The sequence below is a fragment of the Pezoporus occidentalis genome, unplaced genomic scaffold (genome assembly GCF_034315485.1).
Source record: "Pezoporus occidentalis ecotype Australia unplaced genomic scaffold, CSIRO_AGI_Poc_V1 ctg264, whole genome shotgun sequence".
Classification (NCBI taxonomy): domain Eukaryota; kingdom Metazoa; phylum Chordata; class Aves; order Psittaciformes; family Psittacidae; genus Pezoporus; species Pezoporus occidentalis.
In genome coordinates, this window is record NW_026914545.1 from 86,204 (window position 1) to 103,872 (window position 17,669).

Genomic DNA, 17,669 nt, shown 5'->3' on the forward strand with positions numbered 1-17,669 from the left:
AAAAGCAGTTTGAAAGGGTTTGGTTTTTTTAATGATTCTGTTGAAAGTAAATCACTCTCCCAAATAACACACACCTACATGGACAAATTCTGCCTAGGTTTATATTTCATTGTCCCAGCTTGCAAGTTTCAGACTAAGCAAGTTGCAGAGGCAGGTTGGTAGAAACCAGCTCGAATACATAAAGCAGTGATATGCTATGAACTGAGGAATGCAGAATAAATGGGTTTACCATACAATGTGGATTGACATCAGGCACGCCATATCTCTCATATTTACCTGAGCAGAGTCAGTTCTAAACCACGTGGCATTTGTGAGGAAATTTCCACAAGGAGTTGTTACATGACAGGACTACTGCAAAGTAACATCACAAAGATGCAGCCATGCAGAAATGGGTCCCAAAGAATTTGCTTTGCTGCAACTAAGACAATTACCATCCTTTCTAATTTCTAATGGTTAGTGAAGTTTTACTTGGCAAAACTGGGCATTTAACTTTGCCCATTGTGTTATTTGACAACAAGACCTGCAGGCTCTTGACACTTAACAGATTTACTACCGTTCAATCAGGTTTCAGGAAGTCCACATTGAAGTAGTGTCCAAGCTGTTAAAGTCACTGTTTCTAGTGCTCAGAGTAGCTGCCACAAGGACTGCATATAGGCAGTTTTCCACCCCCTCCACTGTTTAGCTCTACTGTGTCTGACAGACACTCCTAGACTGAGCCAGCAAGGGAGCAGATGGAGAACTTGCTCCTACCCTGGCCTCCTCCCAGGATGGCACAGCTCACCAGCTGGAAGAGCAAAGCCAGCACTGTGTGCACTCAGGTCCAGAGGGAGCCAGCGAATCCGCCCAAGAAACAGATTTCTGACCCCTCTAGAAGATCTACAGCCAACACTGAGTTATTCTGCACATCAGATAATCATTCAGCATAAGTACACTGGTTTAACATGCTCTGTCTGATAATGTTGATGATCTCTTGGCCCCAATTCTTGGTGCTTTGACGGCAGCAGGATATGAAAAAATGAAGGGCATGAGGTATGAAAACTTCCACTTTCCCCCTGAGAACAGAGTAAAAAAAAAAAAAAAATCTTGCTTTTTTTTTCTCTTGTATTAAAGTTTAAATGTTATCAATATCATTGTTAAGGTTGTGATTTTCCTTTTCTCTAGAAGCTTTGCTGATTTACGGGTCAGGGAAACCGTTCAATACTGTCCTTATGCCCTCTTTTGCCTCTCCATGTCAAACACCACTCTTCTCTCAGGGGGAAGGAAACACCCGGCCCCCAACTCTAGGCTCCCCTGATTCAGACCACTTTTCTACTTCATCAAAAGTGTGCATGGCTGTATTTCATGTCCTCCCTGTCCCATGCACATGGCAAAGTGGCTGCACGCCCTCTCCCATGACAGAACTGCACCCAAATTGGACCTGTAAACCTGTCCTCAAAGAGCTCTTTCCCTATGCAGCGGTACAATTTCTCATAGGGGTTGCTCCTAGACTTTGCTCATTTGAGGTCTTCCAAATTGTCTTCCAGGTGAGGCGTCCCTGCCCATGGCAGGGGGGTTGGAACTAGAAGATCTTAAGGTCCTTTCTAACCCAAACCGTTCTATGATTCTATGACTCTATGACTGTTTCTCTACATACTGACTTATGAGCCAGCTGCACCTTCTCCCGGTCTCCTTGCCCTCCCCCAAAGCCATGCCTGGGGTTCCTGCCCCCAAAACTGCCCCTCAGCTCCCACCCAATATCATACCTGGCATTGACTGCACCGCTGCCTCAGGAGTGGTGGTGGGGATGGTGGGGGGCTGCTGCTGGCTGGAGCTGACCTCAGGCTCGGCACCCACCGACGGCGAGCTGGCCATCTCGCCGCCTGGGGCCGCCTGCGGGGCGGGCGGGAGGGCGTCCTCAGCGGCCGGCAGCTCCTCCTGACCAGGCAGCTGCAGGGCTGACAGCGGGATGCTGATGGGCTTCCCAGAGGCGGCGGTGGCGGCGTTGGAGCTGGTGGCTGGCGCCTGCAGGGCAGCCACGGGGCCACTGCCTGCCCCCCGTGCTGGGGAGGCCAGGGGGCCCCGGAGCGGCCTCTGTGCGACCAGCCTCGGTGGGCCGGGTGGGGAGGTGGAGGGGTGCTGTGGATCAGGGTCGGGGCCCACCGCGGGCTGGGGCAGGGCCCTCGCAGGGCCCAGGCAGGAGGGCCCGGCCTGGGTCTGAGGCTTGGGCTTGGACATCTGTGTAAGGGCCAGGGCTGGCCCGTCGGCACCGGCAGTCAGCTCAGCATTGGCCACTATGTAGTAGTCCTCGGGGAGCTCCTGCTTGATCTTCTTGAGGAGCACCTCGCCACTGCCCTCGTCAGCAGGCTGGGCCTGGGCAGTGGTGGGCTGGCTGGAAGCTGGCCGCTTGCGGGGGCCGGCGGGGGCCCGCTGGGTGTGCGGCTCAAAGTCACTGTCCTCATCGGTGACGGAGGACTCACAGACCATGTCGAAGAGGGTGGCCTCATCCTCATACTCCTCCACGGGCTCACCCAGCTCCGACGGCTCGCTGCAGTAGGAGAAGTCGCAGGAGTCACGGGTGCGGGTGCAATCCAGCTTGGCCTTGCCCGACCGCCCTGGGTAGCGCTCCAGAGGGCTGGCCTGCACCTCTGAGGGCACCCCTAGCATGCTGGGGCTGTCTGAGTTGAAGCTGCGGCTGTCCTGGTAACAGACGCGCTCCTGGGAACCAGCCCGGCATGTGGCAGCCAGGGGCCAGTGGTAGGCATGGCCGGCACTACAGCCCCACATGGCAGTCAGATTGCCATGGGACCCCTCGGAGAGGAGGTGCTTGAGGTTGGGGATGAGGCTGCAGATGGTCCCATGGCTGTGGGCCCAGCTCACCAGCTTGGAGAGGTTTTCAGAGGAGGTGTGAAGGCAGTCCTCCATGGTACAGGATCAACGGCGCCTCGCCACTTGGATAGTCAGCTGAAGACACGGTTCAGACCACAGGGTCCTGCCACTCACAGTGCTGTGTTGCCAAGCTCATGCTTGCTGCTTGCCTGCAAATAGAGAGCAAAACCCCGCTCTTCAGCACTTCTGAAGCAAGATCACGTTTGCATGGGCAAGTGAAACATTTGTAAGCTCAGCTAAACACATTTCACTCATCTCATGCACTCCAAAATACATTTCTCAAAAGGGTGGCTGCTTTTAAGTGGCCTCATTTCTCTTTCTGCCCACAAAAACTCTGCCTTTAAACCCAAGGGAAGGAACATCACTGCAATACACAACTAAAATAAGATAAAACCGGTTTTTAAACAAGGCAGTTCAGTATCAGAGGTGATACGATTCGAAGCTTAAATCTCTGACAAAATCCAAATGCAGCCCAAAACATGGTGACTGCATCCTCATACTTAGGAAGTGAAAATTAAATCCAATCTTAAAACATACAATTTATCTTCAACACCAGTGTGGCAATCAAGCTCCAGCTCAGATACTCCCTCTGCACCTGATGAAATTTTATGACATTTTAATCATTTATGCACATTTCTCAAATGTATCAAATATCTCTTTTTCAACTAATTTGAGAGGCATGAAAATGAAGGCCAGAAACTTTCATTTCAATATAAGGAAAAAACAATCAAATTCACCCTTTGCTGTGCGACACTGACAGCCATCAGTTGTCCAACAGCTTACAAGAAGTTTAAGGGATGTGCAAGGTTTAAGACATAATTAACCTTCCTTAAACTCTGAGAGTTAACCTTTTGCTTTTTATCATAGTTTATTTTCCCAGATCTAAATAATGAATTCTGTTCAAGAGAAACACTTGCCACTTTCATCAGAACTACCCGGAAATTTGTAGCACAAGGCATGGAACTCGGGTCAAAGCCATGAATCCTACAATGTTTCAGGTCAAACATGAAAATAGAAAACCTTGCAGATGTTCGTCTTTTCCTGCCAGAAACTGCTTCCTGCCCACATTGTACCACTACTTTCCAGGGAAGGTCACATCCCTCACAAGACTGCAAGTCCTCAACTTCTCAGGACTTCAGAGCGAGGACTTTGTAGAAACAACTTACAGTTGTTTCTCTGATCCACAAAAATTTAAGATTGCAGTGGGAATGCTCAGTTGGCCTCTTGTACTGGCTGTAAATCATCCATTACTGTAAGAGGTTGCTCACAGGAACATTTGCTGTTAATTATTTCTTAACTTTTATTTTGCTTATAAAGTTCTGCAAAATGCAAAATGTTCACACTTCCACATTTAAGCTGCAGTCAGTGCACATTTTACTGTTATTCAGTCATTTTATTACTTAAATACTGCAATAATAATTTAGGGTTTTTTTTGTTTTTTTTTACCACAACCAATTAGTCAAACGTCTGTACAATCCTAGAGCATTGAGAAAGATAGCACAAATCACTTTTCTCACAGATGCCACTAGTGGGATACTGGACCCCTCAGCAGTCCATCTCTGAGGGGGTAAATTACTACCCTCTACTGCGAAGATCCTCAAGGACTGTGGAAGAAATAGAGGAAAGTAAACTGTGAAGGTCTAGCTGACTTCAACAGGTCTAGGTAACTCAAACTCCAGTAGTCTGTAACAAAGTCAGTGCTTCACAGATGGACCCCAACACATAGCCCTCACCCAGGGTCTTCAGACTGGACAGTCTCTCTTTCTTTACACTGTTGTCATACTTTTAGAAGTGAAGGTTATTCGAGTTGCTGGAAAAGATCAGTAACAAAAAACCTCAAACCATGCAAAATTTCAGGGTTGTTGGGCACAGGATGGGTCGAGAATGTTCTGAAGTTACTGCTCAGCTGAAAGTAACTGGGAACTTATGCTCATTTCCGCAGGTCTTTTTGGAGACTCTCCCTAACATCCCTCCTGGGCTTTGTAAGCATGACCTGCAAGACTCAGAGCTCCCATTGTTCTCATTTCACTTGCATTTTTATATAGGCAGAAACGCCCTTTATATTTTTCCCAACTGAAATACAGCATTCGTGTCAATGTTACACCTCATTTTGTTCCCTGTCCTCTTCTATACAAGCATTTTGAGATGCAAAATGAACTGTGCCATGGCTCGAAAACACAGCTGCATGGTGGCTAATGGCCCCTGGCTTCCCTGAAATCAATATAAATTACTACTTGCCTACTTATTTGCTCTACAAAGTCACCTGCCAGCTAGCTGCAGATAACTGTGTTTGCTCTGAGCCAAGGGAGGTGAACGGGCTATGTTTCAGTGGTTTTTCAGCCTGCATATCCCTGCCCACACACTTTCATCTAGCAGGCAGAGGGTGGCCTGTGCAAACCAAAACCAGAGGCAGAATGGACAAGTTATACCTATGATTCCCTCCATGAGGTTTGCCATGGGTCTTCCCTCCCTACCCAGGTGCTGTGCCTCACTGGTGGAGTCAAAAATGGAGCCAGCATGGGAATTTCTAGCTATTTTACAAACAACAAGGTATTTTCACAACATCTTTGAGATTAGCAGGACATGTAAGGAAGTCCTGAATAATGGATGAACAGGAGAAGTACACCATTAGGAAAAAGAGTTAAAATGGTGTAAGATTCAAGCTTGGTTTTGCAGTAGCTTAAGCCAGGATGCATGCACAGGGAACAACAGCTACAATAACTCAAATTCCGGCTTCTACTATTGCCCACATGAAACCCCAATAATAGTACATATCTCACAGCAAAGTCTGCAACACAAAGCTCCTTGCATGACCAGTGCTTCTGTGTAGTACAATAAATGCAGTAGGTCCCCACCTTGCAAGCCTTTTAGGCAGTGGAGAAGGCTCCCCTTTTCTGACATACTCTTTTTAAGCATCTCAAAGTTGTTTGTTACATTTGTTTATTTTTTTAATCCTTTATAAAAAAACTGTTGATCTTGACAGGGATCAAAACCCCAAGGGCACTGACATTCCTGCTGATTGGTATATTCAAAGATACAGACTTACAATGCTTCCTGCCACAGAAGAAACGCCAAAAGATGTGAGGAGTAACACCATACTCACGGTGAAGGGGAAAGAAGGGACAGCTGTAGTCAGGGCTATAGTCAGAAGCTACATCAGTGCAAACCCATGGGAAAGCATGGAACTGCTCAATTGCTGCGTGACCACAGACATATCTTGGAAGACAGAAAGCCCTATTTGGCTGAAGAACCATTTTCCCCACACTGAAATGAGATCAGGCCAACTGCCATGGTATAGATTGTTTGTGCAGAGCTGAAAATCCAAATCCATCCGTTATTCAGAAGCAATGTGTCTTTGGTTCACCAACTGCTGCAGAAGTTGGCAATGGCACTTTGGCAGGGAGGGACTCTGTAGAAAGCACAAGCAGCATCATTATCTACCTGGTTTCCTTTCTGCTTGGTCAGACAGCATGATGCTGGCTGACAGTCTGCTCTTGTTTACTAAATCACATTTTAAAGATTATGTAAGTCCTTCATTCAGACTGGCAAGGTTCAGTAAGATGACTCATGCTTAATAACCTGCTACATATACACAGTAGCTGGCAAAAAAAACCACTATAGCTGCAGTGTGAATAACAGTGGTATTTTTACTGCATTACAGATGGCAAAGCCTTAACCTTCCACAGCACTTTTCTGCAGTTCAGAGTCTGGCAATATCTAATTCAGAGTGAAGTGTGTCTAGGTTGTGGAAATACACAGGAGCTATCTGGACCCTAAATTAAGAATCCAATTTTATGGCTTGTTTAGCTTTTACGACCTCATTTGCAACATGTCAGTGTAGTGACTAATGTGTACAGAATAAGTGCTATGCCAGAAAGCATTATTGTTGCAAAACCATTCCTTGAGATCTGTAATGCATTAACTAGACATCATTTGATTTGGGAAGAAGAATTTTCTGTATCCAGAATGAGGGTTTGCTGTAGGAGATCTACTTCGTGACCTCTAAAGAGCATCCCTCTTCCATGTTCTAGCATGAGACTTGGCTGATCTAGTTGAATGCCGACAAAATTCTTCCTAGTTTTACACACAACAATAGGAATAGGCCCTTTGTTACAAGCCAGAGAAGAAACACAAGCAACAGTAGTTGGTAGCTGTGGCCACTCTTTCCTATACCCCATGAAGAGAATGAACAAACATCAGCTGGGAGCAAAGACATGGCTAACTCAATCACCTCCCCTTGTTTCTCTCCTTCTGGATGACTGTTGGTTAGGACTTCATGTGGGATTTTTTCAGGACAGACAGAGAAATCTGTGATATGGCTCCCCTAGAAAGGAGGCAGCAGAGGCAAGGATGCACGGATGGAGCTGAATGCAAAAAAAAGGAATGAAGCAGTGGGAAGTGTGTGTACTGAGGTCCTCACAAGATTCTGCTGCAGTCCCTTAGGCCCCGCTGTCAGTCCAGGATTGCAGGCAGTATTTTTCCTTCCCAAAGGAACAGGGTGAAGCAGACTCAGCAGAGCTGCTACCTCCCTCATAGAGTGCTCTCCAAATGGAGAGGCCCCAGCCACGCAACAGAGCATCCAAAATCATGCCACTGCTGATTACCTTCCCTGCTATATCTTATGAGGGGACTGTTACTAACAGTGGAGTTAAAGCTCAGCTTCTTTGCCCCAGTGTTTTGATTTCTTCACTGATATTGCTAAGGATGTCATCAACCTGCCAAATTATTAGGATGGACAACCACATTCAAAACAAGCTAGCAGACTGGAAGGACTGGGAATAGGTCAATGCATTTTCTCTAGTTTTAGACTTTGGGAGTACAAAACTTATATGCCAAATCAAAGGAGGTGATCCTGCCCCTCTGCTCTCATGAGACTCACTTGGAATATTGTGTACAGTTCTGGTGTCCTCAACATAAAAAAGACCTGGAACTGTTGGAACAAGTCTGGAGGAGGGCCAGAGGATGCTCAGGGGACTGGAGCACCTCCCGTATGAGAGAGTTGGCGCTGTTCAGACTGGAGAAGAGAAGGCTGTGTGGAGACCTCATAGCAGCCTTCCAGTATCTGAAGGGGGCCTACAAGGATGCTGGAGATGGACTCTTCATTAGGGACTGTAGTGACAGGACAAGGGGTAATGGGTTAAAAGAGGGGAAGTTTAGACTGGGTATAAGGAAGAAGTTCTTTACTGTGAGGTTGGTGAGGCACTGGAATGGATTGCCCAAGGAAACTGTGAACGCTCCATCCCTGGCGGTCTCCAAGGCCAGGTTGGACAGAGCCTTGGGTGACATGGTTTAGCGTGAGGTGTCCCTGCCCATGGCAGGGAGTCAGAACTAGATGGTCCTTTCCTTTTAAGGTCCTTTCCAACCCTAATTATCCTACGATTCTATGATTCTATGACATATTACTGAATTTACTTTCTGCCTGAAAGAAAAACTACGAAGCAGAAAGAAATAGTATAGAAAATAATGACATCTTATAGGCGAAGTTATGAATCCTCTAGGTCTTCTGCTTTACCATGGGGGAAAGGGGCAAATCTCTGTTTCTGATACAAACTGCACATGATCCTCTTTAGCTAGGAAAACATATTCTTAATTGAATGTCTCTCCAGGAAACAAAAGGTATAAGTTACAGAGGAAAGGCCCACAAACTCCGGCAAGTTCTGCAAGTCTGTGAGATAGTTTGGTAATGTCATGTGTGCTTAAACTAGCTATGCTCATTTGTCCGTTTCCTTATCTCTTTTGTACAGTTTCCAGCTTTTGTGTTCAAAGGAAAAACAACTTCTCACTTTAATGAAATCACTGACTATTTCCAAATTATGTGAGCTTATACTATTTTTTTATATTTTTAGCTCTGTGAAAACTGATTTAGAAATAAATAGGGACATACAGTAGGAACAAAACAAAACCTTCATTCGAATTTTCCACCTTCACAGTTCTAAGCTCATCCCAAATTTTATATCGATTCAATCATTTGTTTGTAGCAAGTGCCTTCCCTTATGTGTGTCTCAGGGATTCTGTGCTTTTATCTTGGGCTTTCTGAAGTCAGTAGGAGCTCTGCTGCACAATAAGCAGGCCAGGGCTCCTCTCACAATGACTCACAGCTACCATTCCTATCACCAATGAGCAGCCCCAAGAATGATGATGCAGGGGGAAGTAGGAAATAAAAATAAGCACACATCTTTCTGGGCAAGAGGTGCTGTTCTCCATTCAGAAAAATCTCATGGTTGTCTGTCACACTTGCTACACGAGACCACAGCTCCTCCTCAGCTGATGGTTAGTCTTCAAGGGAAGATGCTCTCAGTGCCAACTGTGGCATGCTTTCAACTACAGCTGTCATCACAGCAAGCCCAAGGAAAGCAGCAAAACCTGTTTGCTGTTGAAACGCCTTCAGCTGGCTGAGAAAAAAAGAGGATTTGGCTGGGACAGTGTCTGGGAGTTTCCCTGCCTTTTCACATGGAAGACTTACACAAGATTATGAGCCTCCCAAGAGCCTGCCTCATTCACAAAATGAAAAGATCTATCCATTGACAGCAGAGTGGACAGAGGAACAGTATGGGGGCTCAATCCTTAATCCAAACGTAATGCTACAAGCACCACTGCTTCTATTCTTGCATTTTTTCCTCAGCACCCACCCAACAGGAGCTATGTGAGCCTTGCTTTTCACAGCATGGCTGAAGAGTCACAGAGGGACCAGAAAAGTACCAAGAGGAGAAGCAGGTGAAAAGAAGCAGAAGAGATGGTACATCAGATCTGAGTGATCTGAACAGGATCTAGCCACCTGCAAATCTCTCTTCTCATCCAGATGCTGATGTTTCAGTTTAAGCTTCCTCAGACTCACCTGTTTCTCCCTCCATTCCTCCCAGCTCACTGTGACTCTCCTGACAATTACGCAGACATGTTAATTCATTATCATAAATCGTCTACCAAGACACCCGCTGTGCTTTTCAGGCCTGAACTTCAGTCCTTAGGACTACAGGCCTGATTTGGGTGTCCTGATTTACAGTAAGTAGGATTATAACAGAACAGTACGGAAATGCATGGGACCACTTCTCCTTGCTGAGGAAGGATCTTCCTTCCAAGAAACATTTTGGAAAAGGAAGTTGTTGTGGTTTAAACCCAGACACTAACCCAGCCTCTCCTCACTGGCACAGCATGAGAAACTGCAAAGTCCTTCATCGGGATAAGCGCTACTGACCAACAACTAAAACACTGGTGTGTTATAGGCATTGTTCTCAGACTCAAGCCAACACACAGCATTGTATCAGATACTAGGAAGGAAAAAAATAACTGTTACAGCTGAAGTCAGGACGCAAGTGAGCTTCTGCCATTCATGAATATATCTGCAAAGTTGCTAAGCACCTCCAGCTCCAGAGAAGTTAAGGCACTTACCTTGCATCTTCCTTGTATATGCCATAAAGGACATGCTCTGCCATGCTCTTCCCAGTTCTGTAGCACTAAGGTAATCCTGTAAAATATTAATCCTCCACACTGCTTACAATTGAGCAGTGTACAGCTGAACCCAGAAAAGATTTTAGGATTTTGAAAGCACTGAGTAGTGTAAACATAGTTCTAGTGCTTTGCAAGTCATGTGTAAATATGCATGCTCTGCTCAAACAGTTACAGAGGTGTGTTACAGCTCTGGAAAACAGCTGTTCTGAATTGTTTGGCTTCTGGTCCAGGCTCAGATTTTACCCAGGAATTTCCAACAGGTCAAAAGAGCCCTAAGCCACACCTGTAGCCCTCAGAGTGGGGCTGAAGCATGGTAAGGGAGTCAGGCCAACAGGAAACAATAAGACCTCTTGCCCCATTTCTCTCAATCCGGCATCTCTTACAAGTGCTAGAAACTTACCTTCATTTTCAATGACTGCAGGCTATGCTTCATACAGGAGCTGGCATCCTCACTCACAGCAAGCCAAGAGGGGTGGGAGGTGGGTGTGTGACAAAAGCAACACAGCTTTTCAGAACAAACACAGTGTATCCCTGGGTCTTGCAATAACCAAGCAGGGAGTCTCTGGTACCTCTACTACTCAGTGAGGAGTCTCTGGTATAAAAGCTGTTCTGGGAGAGGAGGCGGATATGACAGTGACAGGGAACTTTGCATCCAGCCAACACCTTAATGGTTACAGCTCTGCTGTAACAGTGCCAGGGTAAAGAGCCAATATTCACAGCGCCTCTATGAGCCTTGCCAGTATGACTGCTCACAGCAACATCAGCACAAATGTGTTGTTGACATTAATGTACAGTGCTATACCATGCTACCAGCCACACAGTTCAGAGGGGTACCTGAGAAGATGCATGTGCATTGTGATTAGTAAAACATGGCAGGGAGATTTTAAATCAGTCTTGGCCATCTCTTATTTTACTAGCTCTGTATTCAGCAAAGGACGTTTTAAAAGAAAGAACACATTTTCTGGTAAATAATTTCTGAAAAGTATTTCAACAATAAGATTTAAATGTGTGGAGTGTTTGAAAAAATGCCTAGCTTTTACTTAAGCTACCAGGGAGCTTATGTATCATGGCTCGCTTATTTTGTGCTGTTTATTAAAATTTGTTCCAAAATTGCATCTTTCTTCACACCATTTCTCAGGGTGATCTGAATATAAAACCACACCATATCAGACATTAGCATTTGCTTCAGTTTGCAGTTTACAATCATTCTTTAATGGAGAAATTGAAAGACATGCTTGGAAAATCTTTAAAATATATAATTTTCTGAGTTTACAATGAAGTGTGTGTACGCTCTCCAATTTCAGATTTACAGTGAGAAGAATGAAGCACACACGGCCTGAAGGCAAGATGTTTTCCCAGGTCTTTCATTTTTGTAGAAATTGTATTAAGAGAAAGTTTCCATGTAATTTACCAGAAAGAAAACAGGAATATAAAGGTTGACTTGCACATAAAATACGAAGACCAAACTCTCCCATCTTCTTTAGCAGAAAACCAATGCTGTCAGTTCCAGCCCAGACAACTTAACTACACCATGCTATTCTTCACAAACACATGCAAGCGGCTTCTGTTGATGAAAAACTTTACTGTGCCAAGTTCAGTTTGTGTTTTTTATTTGTAGGATTTTTCTCACTTTGGGGCTTTTCTAAACTAAGGGAAATCGGAATAGTGCAACTGTGGCAATATTGAAAACATGCATAATTTGGCTAAATAGTGGCAGTGAAATCACACTATTAACCATCTACACAAAACAGAGGTGTTGGTTTTTGTAGAAAATTAGAACAAGCACAGCAACTTGGCACTTCTGTGTGAGGATGAAGTTTCACTTTCTATACTAGGATGTACGGGTTTAGGTTTTCTTTCCTTTTTTTTTTTTAATTCTAAATTATTTTCCAAGAACTTAATTCTCAGCAAGAAAAACATTCTGGAACTATCTTTACAGTGCTCTTCTCGACATATCAACAACTATCTTCATCTTTAAACTGCTACCGGACTGAAGTCTGCTTTTTAAAATCTTAAAAAAACCTAAACCCCAACCAAACAACAATCACAAAAACAACAACAACAACAACAATCTTGGAAAAAAAGAGTTGCAAGAAAAACATACTTGAAAACATACAGGAAACAAAGAAATCAGATTATTCCATGGACAGGTTTATATCCAACTGTGCATAACAGATCACGTGAAGCTGAGTCCCTAATAAAGTTCCTAGACAAGACTTCAACATGATATAGAAAAAACAGTAATAAGAACGGTGCCCTAGAGATGAGCCAGCAAGGATTTGCATTCAAATGTAAGACAGTCAGAAATACTGGGTAACATCCTGTAGTCAACAGCCAGTGGGTAAAAAAAATTAAAACCACTCCATCCAACCATGCACCAATTTTTCTGTTATCCCTAGAAACATCCCTAGGTGTGCAGCTCTAACATAAAATAACTGATCAATTCAGCTTACCTTAAAATTTAAATCAAGGTTTAAAACAGATTACATTTTAGGATTACTGAGATAGGTTCCCTGAAAGTGGCCAAAGAGATTGAAGCCTGATGATGCCAGACCTCTACACAGGTGAGGAGTTGGTAGCAACCCCACAGGGCAAGTAGCCTGACCTGTTCCTCTTGATGGAGAAAGTAGGGAGCAGGCCACAGTGCAATGCAGAGATCTGAGGGACAGAGCTTACCCAGGTCATTCTGGAGCTACAGAGGCTTAAACATATGTACATGGAAAAGGTCCCTTTGACTTTGGCTGCATCAGTCAACCAAGGCCCCAGTTTTCAGAGGCTTTTATGTAATCAAAAGGATGGACAGGCACTGAGTGGGATTTTCAGAGGTTGCTGTAGGTGTGTAAACATCTATAAAATCTGACCTCAAGTGCCTAAAAACCTGAGAAACCTTTGGCAAGGCAAGTCCCAAAGCTTTGGCAAAAAGAGCTAAATTTCTGTTCTTAACCAAGCACACTTCTTGTTTAACATCAATGCAAGATTTGGCATGTACAACATGGAGATTTTGGGATAGTGCATGATTAAGAAACAGAAAGCCCAGAATATTCATTTTACATAGACAAGCACTGGCAGCTGGCACACAGAAGACAACTTCGGAGGAAGAGCTCTATCTGTCATGAAGGGCACTCAAGAGTCTCAAGAACCCTCACTTATTTCCTCTTGAATATTCAAAACCAGAAATGCAGCCTTTGGACCACTGCAGTTCAGAGCAACATGCTACTTAGACTGCTGAATGCTTGGCAGGGCAAGTGAAAATAAGGCTCTATATCATGGGACCAGTAAAATGGAAGTGGGTGTATGAGAAAAATTGTGACTATATTGTTGCATATATCGTTACATTGTTGTATTCCACATCTTCATTAAAGTCTGTTCTTGCCATGCTTCATTAGTACTGGATTTACTGCACCAAACAGATGAAGAAATTCTTTCCAAAATTACTCATTTCTGCTCATACTGGTTCATTTCATGATTAGAATGAGAAATGGCCCTAAACAAGATGCATCGCAGTAAAAACAGAATAATTACAAACAGAACAGTAATTTATTTTAAGGTATACACTTCAAAACCATGACTAACCTCCTTGGAGAAATACATCCAGATAAGCTTCTTTGCTCCTCCAAACGTAACAGAAATAAACCCTAAAAAATATAAATCTTTCCATCTGTGGTACTGCAGACTTTCTTTTCTCTTGCCAATTAAAAGACAGATAATAAACCAAAATATTTCTTAAAACACAGTAGGTTTCAAAGATACCAGAAGATACTTTACTATAACAACTTGACAGTGTTCCCAAATAATTCTTTCTTGTGGTTGCATTTATTCCAGCCTTTGAATAGAGCTAGTAGAAAACATACAGCCATTGCTCATTAAAAAAAAAAAAAAAACAAACAAACAAAAAAAAAGGAAAAAAGAAACATTTGGCCCTTAAATACAAGCAAAAGTGTCATACCCTACGGTGATTCCAGGGACATTGATATCAATATCTGATTTTTTAATTTCTTCTAACTCCACTCAGATATAAATAACCTATTAGCAATTAATAACAAACACTGGAAAACTTGCCAAGTATAACTGAAGATCACAGTCCAGGTAACACAAAGCTTTCTGACATTTGCAATTACTAATCTAATTCTTGTAAACATTTTCTGCAAGGACATGCACACATTAGATACCCATTCGTCCAACTATATCAAGGACTGTATTTGCATTTGAAGCCAGACAGGTCTCCTGCACATAACTGTTCATGGAGATTCAGAAGATACCTGGACATGTGTTGTTTGAAAGAAAAAAGCAGAACCTAGCAGAGCTATTTTGGCATTATACTGAGGAATGACACAGGGTCTTATGTAGAAATAAGAATCAAAACAAAAAGGACAAAGGGTAGAAAAGCACATGCTGACATTAATACATGGACTAAATGTACTGAACTGGCCTGACCAGCTTTCTGATGAATTTCTGGAATTTCTGATGAAGTTTTTCCAAAAGGACTTCTTTGGCAATGTGCTTGGACAGTTTCATCTCCTCTTCTCTCAGAAAGAGATGCTCCAGTCAGAGCTGATTATTTATTATTATGGTGAATCCAAAACAAAAGAAAAAATCTGTATTGTGTATTCTTGTATTAATGCTTTGCACCATTCTTTAGATATCTGCAAACACGGCTGGCTTCTTCCAATTGCAAACTGTCACCAGTGAGGGAACAGTGAAAATTACTACCACCAAATTCAGCAGTGATGTTGTTGGCACCTGTCTCTGGATAGCACTTTTTCTGGCTTTGCCAAGCCAAGATGTGCTTCCACCCTGCTGAAATACCCATACTTGATGATGGGGAAACCCAACAGAGAAGCCAGGAGGCGATATCACCTGCATTACAGCAGATCTAAGCCTTCAGCTCATTTGCACTCTTGCTTCCCACTGACAGCATTTCACCCTTACCTGCATGCATCTCCAGAGCTATTGCGCCACATGCAAGGCATGAAAACAAGATCCAACAGATCTGAGGGGCAGTCCTTATGTGTGTGTGTGTCCCCACTTCCACCTGCCCAATTGAAAGTAAAATGTGAACGCTAGGACCAAAGAGAAGTGAGACCAAAGGGAGTGCACATTGAGTACTATCATTGAAATCACTGAAAAAGTGACAGTGTCCCTGCTATGTCCAGCTTTCTAATCCTACTGATGCTGCCAGCTTAGTCTAAGGTTTCAACAGTATTTGTTTTCTAAGATTACACTGAAGGGTCAGAACAAGCTGGCACTTCCAGCCGGAGTCCCATTACATGTACAAAGCCAAGAGCAATGCCGCAAACCAGCCCTTAGCAATGCAGTCATCTAAATGGGAACTTTGCTGGGGTGCCAAATAGAAGGGCACATTTCGCTTACTATCCTGTGGGGACACAACATGACCCTGTCCTGGCTAGACAAAAGGTTAACAATAATTTCTGACCCACACTTCCCTGTTGTGATAGGAAAAGAAATGCTGCCACACCCAGCAGATGAACAGTTTTGCAGAACAGACAAGTGTTTTTCCTTATCTACAATATTGACAAGCTGATCTTGCTACAATCACCTTTTCAAACGTAACCATTTCCTTAGAGTAGAAATGCACATGCTGAAATGCTGCTTCTAATGGGGCACGAATGCTATCACTTCTGTAACCATGCCTGTTTGTAACCAAACATCCAATGTCCATGAAAACAATGGCACTGAAACAAAACACTCAAAGGCTTTACATAACACAGAGGATATCTGAGAAGTTCTGGCATCCCAAATTACATTGGCGAAGAGCAAGCTCCACATTACCAGCTTCATAAAGCCCAGCAGAAGAACATAAAACTAACAGCTCTGTTCCCCCTTTTAAATGTCTTTTATGTCACTGCTGTTGATCAGTTAAAAACAAAGTATGGCCTTCAGTTCAGCCCTCAGCGGTGTAGTCACCTTTGTTAAAGTCAGGTTTCATTTTAAGCTGCACCAACATCTCACTACAGTGGAATCTAAAGCAAGCAAAACACTCATGGATGTCAGGGGAAATTTAACCTACTTACCATCTGCCAGACTGGAACAAATCAACCTAGGAATAGTCTAAAACAAAACAATAAACAAAGCCTCAAAGAGCATTTTAAAAGGCTTGTGTTTAGAATAGCTGTACAGCACAATAATAAATCTGCCAGAGACAAAAGAGAAAGAAATTAAAATCTCCTGGCTGTACACTTTTGGAAGATGATAGATATGGAAGAGGCAGTCAAAAGATTTTTCTCTCCACAGAACAGCTGCACAATTTAAACATTTAATAACCAAGAGCACTGTGATTGGTAACTAGCCATTAAAAAGTTATTTAAAGGTAAAACTCCTGGTTGTTCACATGTGGAGTCCGATCCAATGGATAGAGAAAGAAGGGCAGAATGTGGGGAAGGAGAGCAGTATCTGGGACAAATACATCATTTGGCAGCAAAGCATTAGTTCTGTGCCAGCAATTGGAAGTGATACTTGAGCCAAACCTGTGAAAATACAAGATGCGCAAAGAAACTCTCTCTCCCGTTGCCCTCCAATGCATGGAGACTGTTCAGGGCAGCAGCAAGGGGTGACAGAAGGGGATGGCACCAGAGACTACCTTGCTGCTAGGTGCTCAGTGAGCGTGATCTGCTCACCTGTGCGGCTGCAGGTGTAGGGTGTTTATCCCTGGAACACAGTGCAATCTGAGCCACAGCCACGGCTGTGCAACATCCAATGCTGGGCTCAGCTACAGCGGTATCCTTCAGGGCTCCCTGTTCTGGTGTTGTTCTGTATTTAATTTCGTGCTTCAAAAACAACCAGCTTACTTCTGCTACCTATGGAATGTTTTTTGATGCCAATAAAGTACAATGTCTATGATATCAGCAGATAACATTAGGAAAAGTCAGAGTCAAGAAATTAATGTCAGCAAAAAGCCGCCAAAACTGAAAACACGGATATATTTTAAACAAATGTCCATGAAAACCACAAGTGGTAATGTTATCACTGGACTAAACTGTTCAATGGGATAGAGCAATACTATCACCTGCCTCTGCTCTAACAAGTGCTTGCACAGAAAGTTAGAGACTGACTTTAATAAATACTATGAAGAAATGCAGTCTTTACACAATTGTCCAACTCAAATACTCATTTCCAGTTCCAGCAAGGCTTACATATGCTGCAACTTTCTTAATGCTTCCTCATAGCATCTGACTGCCACATCGATGCTGCTCATTCTACCATTAGGCATAAAGGCATGGAGAAATATATAAGATACTTAGGCCTGTCTAGAGGGACTGGTAGAAGGTATGGTGAAGGTCTAATGCCTGGCTCAATGTCATCAGCTCCATCCAGCCCCTGGACCTGCATGGCACATGCTT

The 17,669-nt window shown here is 43.7% G+C and overlaps 1 protein-coding gene across 2 annotated transcripts in view; it reads right to left on the reverse strand.

Annotated features, from left to right (window-relative positions):
* The window catches only part of KIAA1958 (KIAA1958 ortholog), a 75,351-nt gene that overhangs the window by 43,108 nt on the left and 14,574 nt on the right, over nt 1–17,669 (reverse strand). For both annotated transcript variants that reach the window (XR_009965910.1, XM_062624272.1), the window contains exon 2: nt 1,743–3,014. Coding sequence is in view for 1 of the 2 variants with exons in the window: in XM_062624272.1 (XP_062480256.1) it covers nt 1,743–2,901 (1,159 nt within the window). In the remaining variant the exon portion in view is untranslated. The remainder of the gene's footprint in view (nt 1–1,742; nt 3,015–17,669) is intronic.